General features: G+C 34.1%; 3 protein-coding genes across 3 annotated transcripts; 2 read left to right on the top strand and 1 right to left on the bottom strand.

Moving 5' to 3' along the window:
• Positions 1-1654: 1654 nt before the first annotated feature.
• On the bottom strand, positions 1655-3791 carry LOC107887534 (uncharacterized). Its single transcript, XM_016811792.1, has 4 exons — positions 3447-3791; positions 2828-3361; positions 2274-2401; positions 1655-2156 (listed from the first exon to the last, which is right to left on the bottom strand). The coding sequence occupies exons 1-4, from the start codon at positions 3789-3791 to the stop codon at positions 1655-1657; spliced, it is 1509 nt and encodes a 502-aa protein (XP_016667281.1).
• LOC107963944 (probable histone H2B.1) lies at positions 3029-6914 on the top strand. Its single transcript, XM_016900500.2, has 2 exons — positions 3029-3504; positions 3642-6914. Exon 2 carries the CDS (start codon positions 6127-6129, stop codon positions 6568-6570), a length of 444 nt encoding a protein of 147 aa, XP_016755989.2. The 5' UTR covers positions 3029-3504; positions 3642-6126; the 3' UTR covers positions 6571-6914.
• Positions 6915-18308: 11394 nt separating this feature from the next.
• LOC107887535 (chitinase 2-like) lies at positions 18309-18980 on the top strand. The gene has a single exon (XM_016811793.1). It carries the CDS (start codon positions 18309-18311, stop codon positions 18978-18980), a length of 672 nt encoding a protein of 223 aa, XP_016667282.1.
• Positions 18981-24693: the final 5713 nt, after the last annotated feature.

Genomic DNA, 24693 nt, shown 5'->3' on the forward strand with positions numbered 1-24693 from the left:
CCCTTTAGGAATCATCATTGTCTGCATAAAGTAACTTGGGATCGACAGAAGGACTGATTGAGCTAAGGTCACCCTACCTGCCAAGGAAAGTTGCCTGACGTCCCAGCTAGACAGCTTGTTACGCACCTTATCTACCACAGAGCGTAGAGTATTAATAGTAACCCTCTCGTGGAATAGGGGAACACCTAAGTAAAGCCCCAAATTATTCACTTCCTGGAAACCAAAAAAATTACTGATACTTCGCCTTAAGTTGTCATTGACGCCTTTGCAGAAAAAAATATTCGTCTTCCTCTTATTAATCGTATGACCAGAGTAACTACAAAAATCATCAAGAATACTCTTAATGATCCGAGCCTAGTGCTCCTCAGCATGACCAAAGAGAATCAAATCACCTGCGAAGAAAAGATGAGAAAGTGGTGGACCATTGCGAACCAGGCGAATGGGGGACCAATTGCCAACACCTATGGCAGCTTGATACTATGACTCAACCATTCCATACACAAAATGAATAAATACGGTGATAAAGGACAACTTTGACAAACACATCTGGCCGGTCGAAATTTCACAGTTGGAACCCTATTCCACAGTACCTGCATAGTAGAACTGGAAATTGCAGACATAATAACATTACGTAAAAAATTGGGAATACCTACAGCTTGGAGCGACAAGTCAATGAAATCCCAGCGCACTCGATCATAAGCTTTTTTCCAGGTCTATTTTAATGGTCATCCACCTCCTATTTTTTTGTGAGCTTCTCATAGAGTGAATAACCTCTTGAGCAACTACAATATTATCAGTGATGTTTCATCGTGCTAAGAAACCAGTCTGCTCAGGAGCAATAAGCTTAGGAAAAACCACTTTGAAACGGTTAGCAATAATCTTCATAACCAGTTTATAAAGAACAGAACACAAACTAATTGGCCGAAACTGGGTAAAGCCTTCCGGATTATAGGTCTTAGGAATAAGAATAATAAGCGAATTATTTAATTCTGAATCAATACTCTTACCAACAAAAATACCTTTAACCCAACTGCAAACGGAGGCGCCAACGTGGTCCTACTAGCTTTGATAAAAAAAGGGCGTGAAAACCATCACTTCCTAGGGCCTTCAAAGGAGCCATGTTAAACAAAGCGGTTTTGATTTCCTCATCAGAAACTGGCCTATTAAGGATGTTAAAATTTTCATCACTAAAAGGCGGGAAAGTGTTCAAAGGTGAGCCTCTCATCGGACTAGGGTGTTCTCCATATAAAGCTCTAAAAAAATTGACTGCTTCAGTCTTTAGCTGCTCCTCATCCATGATCCATTCCCCCAATTCATTTTTTAAAGCGGTGATTTGATTCTGCTTCCGTCTTCTTAGAGTTCGGGTATGAAAAAATTTAGTGTTGCGATCCCCCAAGGTTAACCAGTCGCATCGAGCTTTCTGTCACCAGAGAATCTCTTCATGATACAATACATTTTCCAAATATTCTCTAACCTCCATCTCAATTTGACTAAGAAAAGTCGAGTTTCTTTTGCTGCGCTCGATCTCAATGTTGTGAAGTTTCTTTGTTAGAAACCTCTTTCGGGTAGGAATGTGACCATACACAACTTTGTTCCATCTTTTGACTTGATCAGTAAACTCGGAATGAACTGTCGACATGTTAGCTGAAACCTTTCAATTCTCTTTAACAAAATCTGAGAACGCAAGATATTCAACCCAACCTGCTAGAAATCTAAACGGACGCCCTTGAGAGGAATGAAGAGCTGGCATCAAAGACAACTTAAGGGGTCTATGGTCCGATTTAAGTCGTGGCAAGTGGGTCACCAAAGAATTAGGAAAAAGAGTGCACCAAGCATTGTTGCAGATAGCCCTATCTAGACGCTCCATAATCCCCCCTCTCAGCCAAGTGAAATGCGGTCCTCTAAAGCCTAAGTATTGCAACAAGGCGGAGTCCATAAATTCACCAAAAAATGGACATCTTTTACCTAAAGTCCGGCCCCCTCTCTTTTCAGAAGGAGAAAGAATAGCGTTAAAGTCACCAATCGCCATCCATGGAGACCCATCGACAGGAATAGTTCTTTGTAAGGTCTCCCATAAACTTCTCCATTTACTATGATTCGGGCTGGCGTACACAAAAGTGACAAAAAGAGGCTGCCTGGAAGAGGTATCAGAGATTCTGACAAACACAAATTGTGAGTGATTTTTGAGAACATCCACACGAATGGATTCTTTTCAACCAATCCAAATACCACCTGAAAAGCCCACTGCTTCAACACGATGTGAGTAATGAAACCCGAGCTTCGCAATAATTGAATCAACTTTTTCCCCACTGACCCTTGTTTCTATAAGACTAATCAAATCAGGTTTATGTTCCCGATTGTATTCATGAAAAACTCGAATAAACTTCGAACTAGCACAACCCTGACAATTCCAAGAAAAAATGGTAAAATTCATAAATAATAAATTAAAAGTAAGAGGACTAACCTTTCAAAGGCCAATGGACGCTTTATCTCCCTCCTCATTGGTACTGACCGAGTCAGTAATGGTCTCCACTTGTTCACCAATAAGTTTTGCCATGGAATTCATGGCATCAGTGAGTGAGACACGCGAATTTCCAGCAATTTTAAAACGACTCCCCCGTCCGCGAATTGTCTTATTTAGCGTTCTACCACTACTCCCACTTCATTTTTTATTATCAAGACCATGTCCTTTTGAAGGAGCAGACAAGATACTAGAGTCACTTGGTCTAATATTTAACTCTGTAGCTACGATCTTGTGATCTGAGTTTCCTTTAAAAATAACGGTCGAATGTCTTTTGGGATCTAACACGTTAAAATCTAAAATCACCTTTGACTCCATAGGCCCTGTCGAAATGGGTTGTGACCCGTCCGGATTGAAGCCAGTTTTATTTTCTAAAATTAAATCCCCATGCGTTTGACCTTGTCCAGCTTTTTCTTGTTCAACTTCTAAATGGACTAACCCACTAGCTTTATCCTTAAGCCCAATAAATCTGTTATGGTCCACTATTTCCTTACCCTTATTTCCCTCAGCCCGATGCCCATAGTTACCCCCAGGTCTGTTATCTTTTAATTTCCTGCTAAAATTTCCTTGTTTAAAAGCAATCTCCTTCAACCCCAAAATTTCAGCCCCCGAATTATCAACCCCTGATTTTTTAGCCCCAAAATCTGCCAATTGATTTTTTTCAGTGAATAACGCCTTGAATCTTGATCCATCGGGATTTCCTTCCGCAACTTTTGCTTGATGATTCAGCTTTCCAGCCTGGTTACGCCTAGATTTACGTTGGACTACCATCCACGGGCCAAAGGCCTCAACCGCCGTCACCGGAGTTGTATCTTTGTCCACCGTCACAGGAGCGTCTTCCTTCTCCCCTTACATGCTTTGTTCTGCCAAAAAAGAAGGAGAATTTTTTTTTTAAATGGCCATATTTACCATAATGAAAACAGACCGTAGGGAGAGCTTCAAATTCCACTCTTTGGATTCGTCCGTTGATCGAGACTTGTGAGGTAAGTGGCTGTTTCAAATCGATCGACACCGCCATTCTAGCAATTTGGCCTCTTACACCACTATCTGTCTTGAAGTCAAGCTTCATCACTTTTCCGACCAAGCTCCCTATCTTCTCTAAAATCCTTTTCTTATACAGGAAGCCCGGCAATCCTGGGAATCGGATCCTAGCCGTAACCACACTAGGAAAAGGTTTCAGCGGATCAAACTCGACTGTCCATGGCTGAACAGTGAGGTAGTGTCCAAACACTATCCAGGGGCCTTGAGTCAGAGCCAGATCATAGTCCATTCTACTTTGGAATCTGACGAGGTAATATCCGTTCTTGATGTCCATCAGTCGAAAAGGTTGGGAGGGTTTCCAAAGGCTAGAAATACGATTGTACAACACCCCTAACCTATGTTCCTTCCCAACAACTTGACCACAACGGTAGTCTCCATATCCCTAATCAAAATATTCTTTAAACGCTCCGAGAAGTTAATGGCTGGGATTCCATTAATAGAGGTTCGAAGAATGTCACCATCTTCAATTATGAGGTCCCCATCAGAGTCACCAACACCAGATTCAGAACCATTTCTTCCCAGAAGCATCTCTTTCCAAGAAATTTCTTTCACTGAAGTCGTGTCAACCACCATGTTATCCATTGAATCCTCTCCCACCACTTTAAATCTGACCTTTTTAGTGTTGCGTTCCTCCTCAGTGAAAGTACAGGTATCAGTCCGGTCGTCGGATGAAACGTCGGAATCTTTCATTTTCTAACTTCATAATATTTTAATAAAAGATTATGTTACTCCTTTTAAACATATATAATACCTTTCTATCTTTATAATCTAATAAATTTTATAATAAATATATTACATTTTTAAATATATAAAATTTAAAGAATAAATGCGTATTTTAAAGTTATCAAATATTTATCATCCACATAAAGAAAATTGCCCACCAAATCCCTCTATTTCCACATTCTTTGAAAAGTTTGAATTTTTATTATTATTTAAATACATTTTTTGAAAAGTTTTTTAGATAGTTATTTTAGCTTCTTAAACAAATTGTTTACTTTAGTCGTATCTGCACCAGCAAATAATTATATTTCTTCTAAAGGTTATTATTCCTAAGTGGTATAAAAATAAAGCTAATTAAAATATTGTGCATAAAATGACATAATATTTTATTTATTTCTATTATAAAATTTTAAAACTACTTTAAAAGTTAGACGTTATTTAATAGACCATTAAAAATTTAAATCAATTAAAAATTAATATTTTCAATGATTTAAATTTTTTTTATGTATGTTTGATAATCTAAAATAAAAACAATTTGATAGAACTTTTCTATAAAAAATAGAGTGTAGAAAATAATAAAACTATTTATCATTTAATGGAGAATATTTTCAATTAAGTTTATTTTATTTTATTTATTTTAATATTATATTATCCTATAAAAACTTTATGTTTAAAGTTTGATTTTTGTTTAGAATAAGGTGAAATGTTTAAAAATTAAGGATAGAATGTAGAATTTTTTTAATAATTTAAAATCTATACTTATCAAACAATCTAATTATATTCCATGATTAATTTTAAGTAATATATCAAATAATTTTGTAATATAAATTCAATAGTTAATTTTTCAACACTTATTTTTTCAGTACTTAATTTTTTGGTTTATCAAAGAACACCTTATTTAATCTTTATCAATACTTTAAAATATTTTTCAGTTAAATATATTTAAAATATTAAATTAAATTAATTTCAAAAACATATCTACATTAAAAGTATATGTTTAAAAATTTTAAAAATTTAAAATTATTCACCAAAAAAATTTTAAAATTTATAACTTTTTAACAAACATATTTAAAAACAAAATGTTTGAAACAACTTCAACTTTTTCTTTTTTAAAAAAGAATTACATATATATTAAAAACGGTGTAAAATATGCAAAAACATATTTCAAATTGTTAATTACAAAATTTATAGATATTTAAAAATATTACCAATTATAATTATAATATTACATTTTCAAAATTTTTAAAAACTATTTATATTGATAAATTTAGTTTTAATAAAAAATATTTTTATCCAAAACTGGTTTAAATTTAAAAACCTATATAAAAATATTTAAAACATAATAAAAATAATTATAGTGTATTAAATATAATCATTTTAGTACTTTATTTAAAAAATATTATAAATTTATAAAAAAAAGTAAGAAACTTATAATAAAATTGTTAAAAAATTATTATAATTTTTACTTTTAAATTTTTAAAAATTATAATTTATATACAGTTGAATAATTTTTATTGATATATACACAATCAAACATTAGATCCGGGCTCATTAATCTGTGCGCCACGATATCTCCAATAACATTCCGCCACTTTTCCATCTTTGTTTCCCACGCTAAACCGTCTTAACGCACATTTCCAGGCCGTCGATCCAAATAATTAATCCAACAGCCACAAGAACGCCACACCATCAATCCCCGTCTCTCTAAATCTTCCAATCAAACTCTTCCATTTTCTCCTATATATACATTTCCGCTTCCTTGTCAAACCCACAACAGTCAACCACCAGGAAATCGCGCAAATTTTATCGTCTTCCACTCAAAACAAAACAGAAGAGAATCTACCATGGCGCCCAAAGCCGAGAAGAAGCCTGCTGAGAAGAAGCCGGCCGAGGAGAAAAAGACTACCGTCGCTGAGAAATCCCCTGCCGAGAAGAAGCCGAAGGCCGGTAAGAAGCTTCCCAAAGAAGGCGGTGCGGCCGGAGACAAGAAGAAGAAGAAGGCCAAGAAGAGCGTGGAGACCTACAAGATCTACATCTTCAAGGTCCTTAAGCAAGTCCATCCTGATATCGGTATCTCAAGCAAGGCTATGGGGATCATGAACAGTTTCATCAACGATATCTTCGAGAAGCTTGCTCAGGAAGCTTCTAGACTCGCGAGGTACAACAAGAAGCCAACGATTACTTCCAGGGAAATCCAGACCGCAGTTAGGCTTGTACTTCCCGGCGAGCTCGCCAAACACGCCGTCTCTGAAGGTACTAAGGCGGTTACCAAGTTTACTAGCTCTTGAAATTTGACCTTAGGTTTTTTTTCTCTCTCTGTAATTTGGCGGAATTCGATAAATTTAGGATTAGGGTTTTATGGAATCTTAAATTGTTGTTGTTACTCTTGTGATGGTTAATGTGGTTTTGTTGTAATTATAAGTTGCTAATGGAATTTGGAGTAAACCTCTTCGCTTAAATGTTATAATGATTCGCGCGTCTGTCCCTTTCGAAAATGGTGATAAATGACTAGTCGAAATCGTTTCTTCTTATGCCGCACTTGCGGAAACCACCTCCTCACCTTGGACAACGTCATCATTACTGTAATAACTCTCTCTTTCTCTCTTATGAATATATAAAGATTCTTCTTTTACTACTGGAACTTCAGTTCTTGGTTTTGTTATTCATGCGATACCTTGTTCTTGATTGTTGTGCTGTACAAGCAAAGAATGATTGGGAGGAGGTACATTACTTAAAAGCTTATTATCTTGAAAACCTTATAAAGATTCAAAATGTTCATGTGAGGTTTATTTACAGAATCATTGTATGAGCAGATATATACACCTATACGGACATTATATATATATTATCTTTATAAGTTGTCATCTTTTGTGCTGTACAAGCAAAGAATGATTGGGAGGAGGCACATTACTTAAAAGCTTATTATCTTGAAAACCTTATAAAGATTCAAAATGTTCATGTGAGGTTTATTTACAGAATCATTGTATGAGCAGATATATACACCTATACGGACATTATATATATATATTATCTTTATAAGTTGTCATCTTACTTTGAAACAAACTTTTAAGGTAGAAGGGAGGGTGAATAGATTTCTCTGCCACAATGCGTAAGATACTTGTCCCATTACATTCCATTGTGTAATAGAGTAGAATAAATATTATAGATTAATCATTGCGGTTGCTTGATATTTGTAGTGTGAATGTGAAGAGCGATCCTATATCGACTCGTAGGTCCCTGTTTAATTTTCTGGCGGTGAATGTCCGATGCAATGGATGCAACAGGCACATTGGCGAGCAAGTTGTAACATCTTTTCTATGCCTCTCTTTTTGTTTTCCCCATGATTTTGTTTATAAACACTATCTGATTATGCTGTCCTTTAATAAGATTAACTTGTTTATTTGTCTTGCTGTTTTCAGTTTACGCTTGATGGTGATAGGCCTCTCCATCGTGTAATGGAAAGAAGTTATGTACTTCATGTGTATATTGGCTTTGAAATACTGAATCATATTCCGAAATTAGAATGAAAAAGGCAGTGGTTGCATGCAGGGACCGGTCACTGTATTGGGATGGAACCCAGGTGATTAATGCACCACTCCTCGGAGAAAGGTGACTGAATTACCCAACTCTAAGTTCACTAAGGATGCAAACTTTTATACGGAGTGTGGTTTTGTTTTTCATGTCAGGATGTATTGTTGGTTTTGTGCTTTATTTGGTTTGCTGAATACTCATCAAAATATTAGACCGGTATTATAATTGCTATCATTGTAGGTAATTTTCATGGATTTTGTTTCCTAAACCAACATTTTATGCAGGGAAATTGATTCAAGTGAGCATTGCTTTAAAAACATTGTTTTACATTTCTTTAGTATATAAATTGATCGTTTTTTTTTTCTGGTTTATTTATCTTTCTTTCTCATAAAACTTAATATCTATGTATGTATTTTATTGTAGCATTTGGTGTTATATATATGTATGATGAGAGCCTAGGCTGATCAATGCCACTGCGAAAAAACCCTGCATGCGTTTGAGCAACGTGAAAGAAAGACAAAATAAACCCAAAAAAAAAAAGCAATTTATATACTAAACAAATGTCAAACAATGTTTTTAAAGCGCATGAACTATGCTCACTTGAATCAGTTTCCCAGCAAAAGATGTTGGCTTTGGCAACAAAATCCATGAAAACTACCTAAGTTGAAATCAATTGTAAAACCAATATAATATTTTAATGAGTACTCAGCTAGTTAAATAAAGTACAAAACCAACAATGCGTCTTGAAATGAAAAGCAAAACCAGATGCGATAGAGAAGTTTGCACCCTTAGTGAACTTAAGGATTGGCTCGACCATTAGTTAAAGTAGTTAGGAAGAATTGAGGTAAGTTGTTGTCAATGTAAACTGTTTACTTTTTGTTAATGCATCAGCTGGAAGTTAGTTAGGATCAAGTTGTTAGACTAAGTTCTTGGTCGATACATTATCCAAACTCTTTTATAAATAAGTGAGCTCGGTCCTATTGGGATTATTAGAGTTCAAATCAATAAAAGAAGTAGATCCTGTTTTCTTTAGTTGAGTTTTCTTTGTTGTAGATTTAAACATGGTAATAGTGCCTGCTCTTTTTTTGGCTCAGTAGAGAGGTTTACTTTGTTTCTTAGTGGTGATAATCTTTCTTGGTTCCATCTTTGAAAGATCAGTCTTAATGGTTCCAGAAGTAGATTCTGGTCATGGTGGAAATTCTTCCCCGAATGCTGGTGACTGACTTTACACTCCTAATTCAGATCGAGTGGCAAGTTCATGTCGATTGGTCAAAAGAATTCAGCAATTTTCCATACATGATACGGTTAAGCTCACTGAGAATAATTTTCTGTTGTGGAAACATCAAATTGTGCTCGTCTCGAAGGGTATGGGCTGCAGCAATATGTGTTAGGGCGGCAGCAATATGTGTTAGAATCCTCTTGTCATATTTCTCAATTTGTGATTGATGCAGATGGGAAATCTGGTTGACAATCTAGATTTTTAGCTACATAACAGCAAGGTAAGCTTCTGGACTCCTGGTCACTTTCTAGTGTATGTGATGAGATTCTACTCTACTTGATAAATGCCAAAACTAGTTATGATGTAGTTATGCCCATAGAAAGAAAGTTTACAACTCATTCCAGTATTAAACTTTCAAGTCTGAGACACCTGCTGTATTTTCAAAAGAAGGGGCAGCTGTCTATCAAAGAATATTTATTCAAGATCAAACACGTGTGATGTTCTGGCTGCAGCTGGAACTGGCATTTCTGACCAAGAAAAAGTATTATCCTTGTTGGACTTCTAATTGAATATGAATTTGTTCGACTTGCAGCCTCTGCAACTAATGTCTCTCTTGAGTTACTGAGATGTCGAGTGATTGTGAGTCCAGACAAAATGAATTTGTTAGTAATCTTCCTATGAAAGCTAATGTAGCTCGCGGCAAAAGAGGGATGAATCAGATCAGTCAAAAGAGTTCAGACAAAATGAATTTGCAAAGCCATACGTTTTTAATCCAAATTAATCCGACCAGCTTGTAATGTGCTTATATACCTTTGAATAAGATGAACATATTTTTGTCTCGTTTAATATTTTCAGCCTATGGTTATAGCTGGACAGCCCGATGTCCCTATGATGTCGAGAAGGAGAAGAAGGGTTATATTGCATATATGAGCTCCTTCATTTTATTACTATTTTTGGGTTGAAAAGTTGGTTTTTGAATAAAAATGGCAGCTTGCAGGATTAGTAGCATACCTGCTGTTGGCTTTGGCAGTTAAAAACAAAGATTTTAAGGCCAAAGCCAACTTTTTTATGCATGGAAGCTAATCAGGTGAGCATCTTTGACGTGCTATAAAACATTATTTTACATTTGCTTAGTATAAAAATTGTTCATTTTTTTTCTTTCTCATAAAATTTAAGTGCAAATTATCAATAAAAGTCCCTTTTTTTAAATTTACCAAAATGGGCTAGGTTAGAAATTATTTACCGGAATGGGCTAGTTTTTACAAAACGCGTCCACGTCAATGCGTTGTTAGGGGAAAAAGCAGAAAAATGCTTCCTCAAGGAAGCGTTTTTCCTGTGTTTGAACAGTAGCAACGGCTACTTTTTTGACCGTTGGTAACCCCCCAACGGTCCAAAAAAAAAACTATAAAATCCGCCCACCTCTTTTATTTTTTTCACACTTAAATTCTTTCAATCTTCAATCTTCCATCTTTTAATATTCTTTCAAATTTCTCTCAAATCTCTCAAATTTCTCTTAAATTTCTCTCAAAACTCTCATTAATTTTTTTAAAAAAGCTCTAATTTTATTTTTTTAAATTTATTTTTTAAAATAAAAAAATTTGGTCGTGTTAGCAATGGCCGGAGAATTAATTCGCTTCGATGATAAACACATATCCATCGAACAAATGCAAATGGTAAGTGTTAAATTTAATATTTAAATATTATTTAAGATTTTTGTCATTTATGCAAATTTAAATAATTTTTATTTTATTATTTCTTATAAAAGTCTGTAGATCGGATATTGCAATGCTATATCTGAAACATAACTGGTCCTCCATCACCGTTGATAGAGGATTACCTATGGGAAGCGGGTTTTTGGCACGTGGCGATGATAGGCCGGGGGTGCAAGTTGGACCCGAAACTTATTAGTGCTTTGATAGAAAGGTGGAAACCTGAGACGCACACATTTCATCTTCCATGTGGAGAGTGCACTATCACTTTAGAAGACGTGCATTTGTAATTAGGATTACCGGTGGACGGGGATGCAGTCACTGGTCCGTTCATTCTGCTGATTGGGGAGAGATATGCTACGAGCTTTTGGGTGCTATTCCGGATAATATTAACGGAGGTCGAATCGAGATGGGCTGGTTACGAGACACATTTTTGGACCCGGATGATGATTCTACCGAACTAGAAAAAATTCAATATTCTCGAGCATACATTCTTTAGATAATTGGAGGTTATCTGATGCTGGACTTGTCACGAAACCTTGTACATCTGATATGGCTGCTGAAACTCGTTGATTTTAGAGCAGCTGGTGAATTTAGTTGGGGGTCTTCCGTGTTGGCAACACTGTACCGGGAGATGTACGGGGCTACGCGACCGAATAAAGCGAAAATCGGAGGTTGCCTATCACTACTGCAATTATGGGCACGGTTTCGCTTTCCATTTTTACGTCCTCGAGTGGACCACCCATATACATTCCCACTCATAACGAGGTAAATTTTATATTAGATTTTACAATTATCACATAGATTTAAAATATAATCGTATGCTAAAAATTTATTTAATTAGGTGGAACTATTCGGCAAGTTATGCTCGATTACCTACCTGTCTTGAAGATATACGGCTTCTATTAGAGCAACGGTCGGAATCACAAGTAAGTATTAAAAATATATATATACATACATAATAAAATAGTGGATTCGTATTTAGTATTTAGTATTTTTTATTTAACTAATATTTCCATCATTTTTATATAGTTTCAATGAACACCATACGAGGATCCGGCAATTCGGGTAGTAATTCCGGATGAATACTTGCAAAATCCGAACGCTTGGTACGTGAAGGTCCCATTGGTCAACTTTGCTATTGTGGAGATGCACCAATCAGACAGAGTATTACGGCAATTTGGATTCTGACAACCGATTCCTGTGGCACCTGAGGTGTTGGATGATCATCACAAAATCGACTTACGGCAATTGCATATGGATTGGCCGAGATTCTGGTCACACTATAACCAAATGTGGGAAGATCGGTATGATTATATACCTACTCGAGAACCGATCATCGTTCCAGAGTTAGCGTGCGTGCCGGAATACATGCCATGGTTTAGGATCCATGGCAAGCCATATTTACTGTTAGAAGAGGAGAGACAGCGACAATTGCGTGTCCAAAGGGAACGACGTGGCCCTTTAAATCCTAGAAGAAGGGACGACGACACAGGCCCATCAACAGCGCCCACACAATCACCCAGCCCAGCAACAGGACCTACACAGTCACCGGGCCCAACAGTTCAACCGTCGACACCCATAGCACAGACTTTTCAGATGATGCCAAGTACGTATCCTAGCCCTTTTATGTATCCTAGCCCTTATATGTTTCTTTTTCTAGTCCTATGGCAGGTTGGAATGCATGGCCCGGTTCATCTCCATTTTCGATTACTCTGAGTGGACCGCTGATCTATAGGCAGCCGTCGCACGAGAGATCGCAGGAGGGGCCGTCGGGGAGCTCTTCTTTTTACCAATCTCCATCACCTTATGGGTTTCAAACACATCCGCCATTAATGATGCAAACACCTCCACAGTCACTATTCTATCAAGGCGGGTCATCCTCCCAACACCCACAACCAGAATCTTCGCCGGAGCAAGCACAACCCCCGCCGGAAGCTGGACAAAGAAGGAATCCAACGCGTAACCGTTGACGACCTCCATGTGACACTGAATCCGACCGGCACGAACATTATTTTTATTTTAATATATTTGTACAAACATTTTGAATATTTTTATATTATTTCATGTAATTAAATAAAAGATTGTTTTAAATAAAGTAATTGTAATTTACTTTTATATTTTTAATAAAATGGAAATTATTTTAAATAAGGCAACATTTTGAATATTTTTATATTATTTCATGTAATTAGATAAAAGGTTGTTTTAAATAAAGTAATTATAATTTACTTTTATATTTTTAATAAAATGGAAATTATTTTAAATAAGGCAACATTTTGAATATTTTTATATTATTTCATGTAATTAGATAAAAGGTTGTTTTAAATAAAGTAATTGTAATTTACTTTTATATTTTTAATAAAATGGAAATTATTTTAAATAAGGCAACATTTTGAATATTTTTATATTATTTCATGTGATAATATAAAAGGTTGTTTTAAATAAAGTAATTATAATTTACTTTTATATTTTTAATAAAATGGAAATTATTTTAAATAAGGCAATATTTTGAATATTTTTATATTATTTCATGTGATAATATAAAAGGTTGTTTTAAATAAAGTAATTATAATTTACTTTTATATTTTTAATAAAATGAAAATTATTTTAAATAAAGCAATATTTTGAATATTTTTTATATTATTTCATGTAATAAAATATAAATAATACAACATATTGACAATTACAACACCTATCTACTATTGCGATTTGGACATAATCTACTTGTATGACCTGGGTTCCTACGCCATCCACATAACTTCTGTTGATTGGTTGTTTCTCGGATATCCATATTGTTGATTATTCTAGTCGAGCAAGGTTGGCCCTTTGGTTTACGCCACAATTCTTTATCCGGTAACAGCTTAAACGGAGCAAGCGATACAAAGGGCCACTTACGCTCATTTGGGACCTGTGGGAATATGTGTCTCCACACGTTGTACATGTATTCCAATTTGTACACGTCGTCGACATAGCTTATGGGATCCAGACAAAGATTTTGACAAGCTGCAATTACATGAGCGCATGGATAACGAAGGGCGTCAAACCTCCCACGATCGCAAGTCCTATTTCTTAAGTGTACAGGATATTGCCCGCCAGTAATACCTTGGTACAATTTGTCAAACTCTGTCACACGAAACGATAAGTTGTCTCGATCGTGACACACTGTGTGCATAGTGTTCGCCCGTGCCTTCGCTTTGTTAATTTCTTGCAATACCTTTGCGCACCATACATGGCCTCCCTGCATTTGGCCTGCATAACTCGCTGCTCGTTTCGGAAATAGTGCCGCTAAACGAAAATATGTCTCTCGCACAACTGATGTTATCGGTAAATGACGTGTTCCTTTCAGAACAGATTTATACATTCGGCCAGGTTTGAGGTCATGTGACCATATCGTAAGCCGTCGTCATATGCTTGTGTCCACTGTTCGAAAGGTATATTACATAGGTGGTCATAGCTCTCTTCGTTAACTGAATGGAAAACTGCCAACATCTCATGAAAACGGAATTATATTGCCAATATAAGTTGATAGCGAAAATTACATACCACTTTTCCATTTAAAATAAATTCAATATTCCAAACGAAATTATATTAATAGAGATAAAGTTAAATACCCATGTTGGCCACTTTCCGTCGTTCACCTTTAGATGGATATTGCCTGTAGTAGTTGGAAGCAATGTGCCTTAGGCAATACCGGTGGTGTGTGCGATACCATAGGCTTCCCTGTCGCTCAATTGCAATTAGTATCCCGGTGCCTCGATCCGATATAACGCATATATCAGGTTGGGGGCAAACATGCATCCTTAACCTAGAAAGAAAGAAATCCCAGTCATTAGCCGACTCCCTCGGTGTTATTACAAACGCAATTAGAAGGATTCTTCCACTACCATCTTGTGCGACTGCTAGCAATAATCGATGGGTATATCTACCGTACATAAAGGTACTGTCAATTTGTACCAATGGCTTACAATATGCAAATGCGTCTCGGCATTGCTTAAAGCTCCAGAAGAGACGCTTAAATACTTGGCATCCACGGAGCAATCGATCGTTGTAGTATGCAGGTTCTGTTTGAAGGTCTGTTACGCAACTTGGGACGTATCTCTTTAGCACTTGACACTACTTCCATATTTCATTATATGAAGCGTCCCACCCACTATGCATCTTCTCCAAAGCCTTTTACTTAGCTATCCAAGCCTTGCGGTAAGAGGGCGTGTACCCCATTTGGTTACGAATATTGGCAATTAAGACTGGCACTGAAGTCCTAGGATCTGCCTTCACCGTGGGTAGTATTAAGCTAGCTAACATAGCTGAATCCATCTTGGGATGATCTTGTGAAATACCTGTCAACGAAGTACGTTAAATAATGTAACATTACATAATAACAATAATATTCAAAAACCTTAAATACTATACCTGCAGCACATGTATGTGGACCTTTATACTTTTTTATCTCCCACAATCCTGTCCTTTTCCTCAACGAGGCGTAGATTTTCCATGAACAACTTCCGTCTTGCACTGCACACTTCGCCTCAAACTTATCGGATTTAGATTTAACCACGTGGTAGTTAACACTGTTATTGATGGTATGTTGTTTCAATGCACCAAGAAAACTATCCTTATTGGAAAACTCCTTACCAACTTCAAATTCACTCGAATCCAATAACGAACTTGTATGATCACGCGTTCTGTGTAGTAGATCTGAAAACTCCAATGCATCATCTGCAGATAGATCAACATTATGCATGTGGGCTGGAGGCGAGTATGCCCTGAATCGTGGATCTTCTTCTTCATCTGAACCCCCTTCAACATCTTCAGATTCAGTTGGAATAGGCTCCGGTTCAGAAAATAATCCAACTTCTGTACCATCGCGGCCGAGCTCTCGAGGTGGATCCACATCGGACTCATCATCTAACCCATCATCATCTGCGACGTATGAGGTCCCCTCACCGGTGGACGTCATGGGGAGTACATCATCCTTTCTTCTGGGAGTTTCATAACGTCCCCAATTGGATGTAGATTGCCAAACACTATAAGTTGATGTCGTTCCCCAGTACGTATTTCCAGCATCAAACATCGACCCACCTAGGTGCATGTCCCATCCACTAACAGAGTGTCGTGCAGGGGTTGTGTATTCCATACCGCTACTAAAAAGCGGCGGTTCCGTATTATGTAACCCACTAACGAAGTGTCGGGCAGGGGTCGTGTATTCCTCTCAAACAACAGCCGCAAATGTATCATTTGGTGATGCAAATTGTACATATAACTCAATATATGGTGCTCCACTAGCAAGATGAGTCTGCACCATTGCCTCCAAGTTACGAGCACCTTTGATGCCGAACGAGTCATATGTTACTGGATCAATAGAAGCACAAAATCGATACCTAATAGACAACACTTTCATTGGCGTCGTTCCGAATATTTTACGCCTAATCCTTTTACGAAGTTCTGTCAAATCTATGTTCTGGTTAAAAACCAGTCGTATTGTATTCTCCGAAAAAAAAACAACACCGTTCTCAGTGTAACGAACCTCACCATCATAGTAAATAACAGCACTAATGCGTTCACTCATCTTTAATTTTTATCCTTCTTAGCCTCTCTATTTTTTTTCTGTAAGTTATGCAACCTGAGAACAAAATTTGGCTCATTTATAGCCCAACTTATTTCAGAAACCACTGTAGCAAAAGAGTGTCCACGTGGGAGCTTCTTTCAGTACTTTTGCTGAAAATGCATCCTGCTTGAAGCGTTTTTAACAATATTTATGCAGACACGTCTTCTCAAAATTATTTTTTCAGAGACCACTGTAGTAAAAGAGCGTCCACGTGGGAGCTTCTTCCAGTAATTTTGCTGAAAATACATCCTGCTTGAAGCGTTTTTACCACTATTTGTGCAGACACGTCTTCTCAAAATTATTTTTTCAGATACTACTGTAGTAAAAGAGCGTCCACGTGGGAGCTTCTTTCAGTACTTTTGCTGACAATGCATCCTGCTTGAAGCGTTTTTTACACTATTTGCGCAGACACGTCTTCTCAAATTTATTTTTTCAAAGACTACTGTAGCAAAAGAGCGTCCATGTAAAAACTTTTTTAGATTAACAAATAATTTAATTAAGTTTTTTAGATTAACAAATAATTTAATTAAGTTACCCTAAACCCCAAACCCTAATTTATTTGATTTTTTTTCTTAAATACCCTAAAACCCTAAACCCTAAAATCCTAATCTAATTTTTTTAAATTTATAATTAATTTACTCAAGTAACCCTAAACCCTAATTTATTTGATTTTTTCCTTAAAAATCATAAACACTAAACCATAATCTAATTTTTTAAAATTAGTAATTAATTTAATTAACAAACACTAAACCCTAATTTATTTAATTTTTTTTCCTTAAAACCCTAAAACTTAAAAACCCAAAATTCTCAAAACCCTAACCCTAATTACAAAAAATCCTAATAAAAACACGGGGAAAACGCTTCCTCAAGGAAGCGCTTTGCCTACGTAGACAGAAAGAGAGCCCTCAAGGAAGCGTTTCCTACTTTTTCCCCTAACAACACGCTGACGTGGACGCGTTTTGTAAAAACTGGCCCATTCCGGTAAGTAATTTCTGACCTGGCCTATTTCGGTAAATTAAAAAAAAAAACTTTTATTGGTAATTTTCCCAAAATTTAATATCTATGTATGTATTTTCTTTGTAGCATTTGGTGTTAGTAATATGCTTGATCAAGGCCTAAGCTGAGTAATGCTACTGTAAAAAGCCTGCATTTTATGTTGGGTCAAGGTCGAATTTCACTTCACTCTAGCTTTTGGAATTGACTATGCTTATGACAATCATCCATCACCTACAAATGGAAAGTTCAACATATTTTTTAGAAACCAAGAATTTGGGTTAAAAAAACTTATCATTCAAAGGTTAATTGTTGCAGGTTCCTCTTACATCCTTGTCAGGCAAACCACTGCCAACTACAAGACAAAAGTAACAGTTTTACTAATATGTATGTGACAATAATATTTGGTCTTTATATTCAGATGTCTTGCTAATTGGGCTCAAGAAGATATCAGCCTCATTAATATTACTGGTATTTTGCGGGAGATCTCCTGGGCCAAAATTATAATAAAAGGTCAACCAATGAATTGAATACAATATTATTTTCTTATACTATCTACATAAAACTTTTCTTATGGTATCTAAGAGCAACAAACGGTTGAAATATTACATAAAACATATATTCAAAGGTCAAAATTTGCAGATTTCTCTCCCATGCCTTGTAAGGCAAGTCACTGTTCTTGTCTCAATTATCATACCCCTGCAGCAAGACAAAATAACATCATTATCATACCCTGCAAGAAGATACCGGCTTCATTTATATTACTGGTATTTTGTGATACAGCTCCAGGACCAAAGTAGCAGCGTATTTGTTGTGATTAAATATCCCAGATTCATAATTACGACAAAGGCAACCAAAGCATTGCTTTATTTTAATCTCTATATGCCTTCAAACCTTTGTATTCTGCATTCTAACGCCTATATATTGACGAGAGTAATTCTTCAACTCCAAGCCTACATCACAGCAGCAATGGAGTCTTCTAAGCTTCTCATTGCCCTTTTCGTTGTTCAAGTTTTCTTCCCTTGCCATATGTCAATCCAAGCAGCACCCGAGAACTCGGACCTTTTCCGAGAATACATAGGAGCTGAATTCAACAACGTTAAATTCACTGATGTTCCCATTGATTCAAACGTTGAATTCCACTTCATTCTTTCATTTGCCATAGACTGTGACAGCACCTCATGTTCTTCTCCAACAAATGGGAAGTTCAATGTCTTTTGGGACTCTGATAACCTTAGTCCTTCCCAAGTTTCTTCCATCAAGAGCACCCATTCAAATGTTAAAGTAGCTTTGAGCTTAGGAGGGGACAGTGTGGGAGATAGCTATGCTTACTTCGACCCTTCCTCTGTAGATTCTTGGGTTTCTAATGCACTTTCTTCACTCATAGATATCATGCAAGAGTACCATTTGGATGGGATTGATATTGACTATGAGCACTTCAATGCCGATCCTGACACCTTCGCTGAGTGCATTGGGAAACTCGTAAAAACCCTCAAGAATAATGGAGTGATCTCTTTCGCTTCCATAGCTCCATTTGACGATGATGATGTTCAAAGTCATTACAAGGCCTTGTGGCAAAGCTATGGTGACCTCATAGACTATGTCAACTTCCAGTTTTACGCGGCTTTTTTAATAAACTAATCCAAAAAAATAAATTAATTATCAAAATAATTCACCTTTTTAATTAAATACAAAAATAACCCGTTTTCTATCATGAAAAGTGGTGGAGCCATATGATATGGCGCCACCACAGTGCCACATCAGCAAGGGGTGTTAAAAAATTATTTTTTAGTAGAGTCATGTTGAATGGTGCCACCAGTATAAAATATCAGGAAAATAATTAAAGTTCTGGAAAAATAGGGAACTTAAAAAAAAATTTACCATTTTCGGGTGGAGCCATTCTAAATTTACCTTTTTGTTTTCTTTTTTTTTTATTTTCATATTTCTTTTGTTTTTTTTCTTTTATTTTTATATTTCTTTTTTTTTACTTTTTTATTTTGCTCCTTAATAAATTTTATCTTTTTATTTTTTTTACTTTTTGATTTTTTTCTTATTTCATTTTGTTTATTTTGTTTTATTTTTTATTATTAACTTTAAAAAATTTGTAATGTATATTTAAAATGTTTTATAATACTTTTTTAAAATTTTAATTATTATTTTTAAAAATATTTTTTTAACTTTAGATATATATTTGTGAAATTAATTTTTTATATATTTTAAAAATGTATTTTTCAAATTAATTTTTTAAAATTTTAAATATTAACCATATTTTTAATAATATAAAATCATTTAAACATTTAAAATTTGTAAATACAATTTCTTTAATTTCTTTTTAAATTTTTTAACTTTTTTTTTAATTTTTGAAAAGTTTGGGGGACTTTAATAATAATTTTTCATTTCTGGTGGAGCCATTTCAAATGGGGCCACCAGTTTCTGCCACCCTTATTTTTTTTTACTTTTTTATTAAATTTTGTCTTTCTTAATTTTTTTTTCTTTTTTAAGTTTTATATTATTTTCTTATTTTATTTTGTTTATTTAATTTATATTATTAATTTTAAAAAATTTGTAATGTATATTTAAAATGTTTTACAATTTTTTTAAAATTTTAATTATTATTTTTAAAATTATTTTTTTAACTTTAGATATATATTTGTGAAATTATTTTTTATAAATTTTAAATATATATTTTTCAAATTAGTTTTGAAATTATTAGTTTTATAATATTTGAAATGTATGTTTAATATTTTATTAAATTTACATACAATTTTTTAAATTTTATTTTTAAATTCTTTTTTTAACATTAGATATATATATTTAAGTTTTAAAGTTTAAATTAAAATGTATATATATTTATTATAACTAGTCACATCATGTTAGTGATGTGACTATTAATAAATTTAAATCTTAATATAAATATTAAAAAATTAAATATTATTTTTTAAATATTAAATATTTTTTTTCTTTTTTTCTTTTTTGTTTTTTTAATTATTATTATTAAATTTAAAAATTTTGAAATATTTTATTAATATATATATTTGTAAATTTTAGATATGTATTTTGAGATTATTTTTTTAAATTTTAAATATAATTTTTAAATACATTTAAAAAATCATAATTTTTTAATAATATAAGAAATCATAATTTTATTTTGTTCATTTATTTTATTATTAATTTTAAAAATTTTGTAATGTATATTTAAAATTTTTTATAATATATTTTTTACAATTTTAAATATTATTTTTAAATTCATTTTTTAACTTTAGATATATATTTAAATTTTAAAGTATAAATTAATATATATATTTATTATGACTAGTCACATCATGTCAGTGATGTGACTATTAATAAATTTAAATATAAATATAAATATTAGAAAAATATATAAAAAATATATATTTTTTATTGTTTTGTTGTTTTTAAAAAAAATTGTTTTATATATGGGTGGGGCTTGGTCCCTCCTTGTATAGATGAAGAGGTTGAACAAAAAGGTACGTATATTAAACTTTTGTTTTTTTGTTTTTATATTTTATAGTTAATGTAATATAAAAAATAATTGTATTGTATTTTTGTTTTTTTATATTATACAGATTTTAAGATGTCTTCTGGAGCAAATACGGATCACACTTTATCGATGATCGACGAAACAGTAAATTTTATTATAAATTAAATAAAAAATTGGTTTAGTTTCCCCTTTTTTTTTGCTAATCGATACTCTGTTGAACATGTTTTGACTGCTTTAAAATATTTATATCTAATTAGTTGTTATTTAGCTTCTGTTGAACATTTTAGATTATTAATTTGATTATACTTTGTAATACTTTATTTTTGTTATAATTGATTTAGATATACATTGTAGCGACGTAAAAAAAAATTTCGCTTTCGGTCGCTAATTAAGGCGATTATTTGAAAATTTAAAAACTGACTTTCGATTTTATTAAAAAAAAGTCGACACCAATCTTTTTTTCTAGGTGTGACTGGACACCTAATAAATCATCCTTTTTTAGAAAAGAAAACTTATTCTTGCACAAAAATGAAGGCCGAATTTAGGTCTACATCAAAGGCCAGAGTAACATTGGGTTCGGGAGTCGGTTACGCGCGAGGAAGGTATTAGCACCCTTGCGAAGCCCAAAATTGGTATCTTATTAAACATGTGTTGTCTTGATTTTCAAAAATACGAATTCAATTTGACATTTAAGTGTGATCCGATTGAAGGAAATGAGAAGTTGTAATTTTTTGGTTTTTTAGAAGGATATCCCGTTTTTAACACGAGCTGACTAACTTCACCCAACATAGCGATGAAATCAATGACTTAATGTTAAAATCGGTACATTGCCTTATTCATAAAAATTAAAATGTAAAAAGTTTCAAAAATGATAGTAAAAAAAATCTAAGAATATTATTGTAAAAAATGCGAATAGTGATGTGAATAATAAAGTATATAAAATATAAAATATTAAAATATCAAAATATCAAAATATTAGAATAATAATTAATATTGACAAATAAAAAAATAAAATAGAAATAAAAAAGTGTACATAATATATATATTAGAAATAATAATGATGTTTAAAAATAATACTATTAATAATACTACATAAATATGTACATATATAAAAATAAATACGTGATAATATTAAAAATATGTACATAATATAGTGTAAAAAATACATACATAATATAATTAAAATATATACATAAGATAACATGTAGGAAAAAATATATATATAAATAATATAGTATTAAAGATATATACATAAAATAGTATAATATATATATACGTAATATAGAATTTAGAATATACCTAATATATTAAAAGAATATATATAATATAATATTAAGAAATATAATAATAACAAAAAAAAGAGAGGGAGAGAGTGAATGATTTTCGGCCACAAGGCCGGCCACCATCCGGTCACCGGACCGCTGCCGGCCACCGTCGGTGCCACCGTACACGGCAGTCGGACCTCAAAAAAAACTTTTTCGGTAAAAATGGGAAAACTTCCTCCTTTTATTTTTACTTTCGTATAAAAGAAACAAAATAAAACTGAAAGGAAAACAATAAGCAAACAAAGAACTTAAAACGAGAATAGACAAAGAAACCTCTTTTGCTTTGATCTTTGATTAATCTCCAAAAAAAAAAACTAGCCTCTCCAAAAACTAGCCTTTACAATAACTCTTCTCCTTGATTACTCTAAAAAAACCTCTCAAAAATCCTTTACAATAACTTTCTCCCCCAAAACTTCTTCTTCCCCTAAATACAAAATATGAGAAGGCTTATATAGCCATTTACAAAATATTTTTTATTGTTTATGTCTTCATTTGTAGGTACAAGTGGTGGTGGAGCAAGTGTGGCTAGTGGAGTAGGTAGTGGAGCAAGTGTGGCTAGTGGAGTTGGTGGTGGAGCAAGTGTGGCTAGTGGAGTTGGTGGTGGCAAAGGCTAGGATTTAGTTGAGAAAAGTTTAGGTTGTGGGCTAGGGTTTTTTATTTTGATTTGGGCTTTGGGCCATTAGGGTTTTGATGTAAATTGGGCTTTGGGTAGTTAAGATTTTGGGTTTTGGGTTTAATTTTGGTGGGTTAGGTAAGGTTAAATTGGGTTTTGATGTAAATGGGTTAAAATTGGCCTACAACAGCTACCCCTCTTTGCTTATTATCGTGTAACGGGAATAAAGCAAAGACACAAAGAAAGGCCAATTTTGCCCGGTCTTACTAAGTATGGACTTCTTTGGTGCTCTTCTCATCCAGGTAGTCTCTTTCCAAACCACTGTTTCTTGTTGTCTTGATCAAATCCACTGGATCTTCTGATATATGCCTTGTAGCTTCGATCTACTCCAAGGTGACTTCAAAAAGATAAGATCTGCAGCTTCAATCTACTCTTCCATCGCTTTAGTCAGATAAAATTTGTGGCCTTCTCTTCTGTAACTTTTAGAAAGGCAAGATCTAATATCATCGATCAGCTCCACTGCAACTTCAATTAACTTCACTATAACTTCAGGGATATAAAATCTGTGTCTTCGATTAATTCCAGTCTTTATTCTTTACTCGGCATGTGATCCTGAGCTTAACTCATTTCTCGCAATATGAATTGACTCTTTAAAACTAGACATTAAAAACAGAAATTGAAAATAGCTCAGTACGTGAGCCAAGGCTCAACTCACTTCTCGCAATATGAGTTGATTTTTAAAACAAAATTTGTAAAACGGATTTTGAAAATACCTCGGTATGTGACCCGAGGCTCAACTCACCTCTCGTAATATGAGTTGATTTTTGCAAAGCATAAATTGAAAAAAAACATCAATTGAAAATACCTCGGCGTGTGACCTGAGGCTTAACTCACCTTTCGCAATATGAGTTGATTTTTTTGACAAACATAAATTGAAAAAAAAAGAAATTGAAAATATTTCAGCGTGTCCTGAGGCTGAACTCACCTTTCGCAATATGAGTTGATTTTTTTGGAAAAACAAAATTTGAAAAACAGAATTTGAAAATACCTCAGCGTGTGAGTCAAGGCTCAACTCACCACTCGCAATATGAGCTGATTTTTTTTGAAACACAGAAATTGAAGAACAGAAATGGAAAACACCTCAGTGTCTTGAGGTTCAACTCACCTCTCGCAATATGAGCTGATTTTTTTGAAAGACAGAAATTGAAAATACCTCAACGTGTCTTGAGGCTCAACTCACCTCTCGCAATATGAGTTGATTTTTGACAAACAAAAATTGAAATTACCTCAGCGTCTTGAGGTTCAACTCACCTCTCGCAATATGAGTTGATTTTTGACAAACAAAAATTGAAATTACCTTAGCGTGTCCTGAGGCTCAACTCACCTATCGCAATATGAGTTGATTTTTTTGAAAAACAGAAATTGAAAATACCTCAACGTGTCTTGAGGCTCAACTCACCTCTTGCAATATGAGTTGAGTTTTGACAAACAAAAATTGAAATTACCTCAGCGTGTCCTGAGGCTCAACTCACTTTTCGCAATATGAGTTGATTTTTTTTAGAAACATAAATTAAAAAAACGAAAATTGAAAATACCTCAGCGTGTCCTGAGGCTCAACTCACCTCTTGCAATATGAGTTGATTTGAAAAGAAGAATTTGTAAGGCAAAAATTGAAAAACAGAAATTGAAAATACCTCAGCGTGCCCTGAGGCTCAACTCACCTCTCAATATGAGTTGATTTTTGAAAAACAGAAATTAAAAGCAGAAATTGAAAAACAGAAATTAAAAATACCTCGGTGTGCCCCGAGGCTCAGCTCACCTCTCGCAATATGAGTTGATTTTTGAAAAGCATAAATTGAAAAAACGGAAATTGAAAATACCTCAGCGTGTGACCTGAGGCCCAACTCACCTCTC

The sequence above is a fragment of the Gossypium hirsutum genome, chromosome A03 (genome assembly GCF_007990345.1).
Source record: "Gossypium hirsutum isolate 1008001.06 chromosome A03, Gossypium_hirsutum_v2.1, whole genome shotgun sequence".
Taxonomy (NCBI): domain Eukaryota; kingdom Viridiplantae; phylum Streptophyta; class Magnoliopsida; order Malvales; family Malvaceae; genus Gossypium; species Gossypium hirsutum.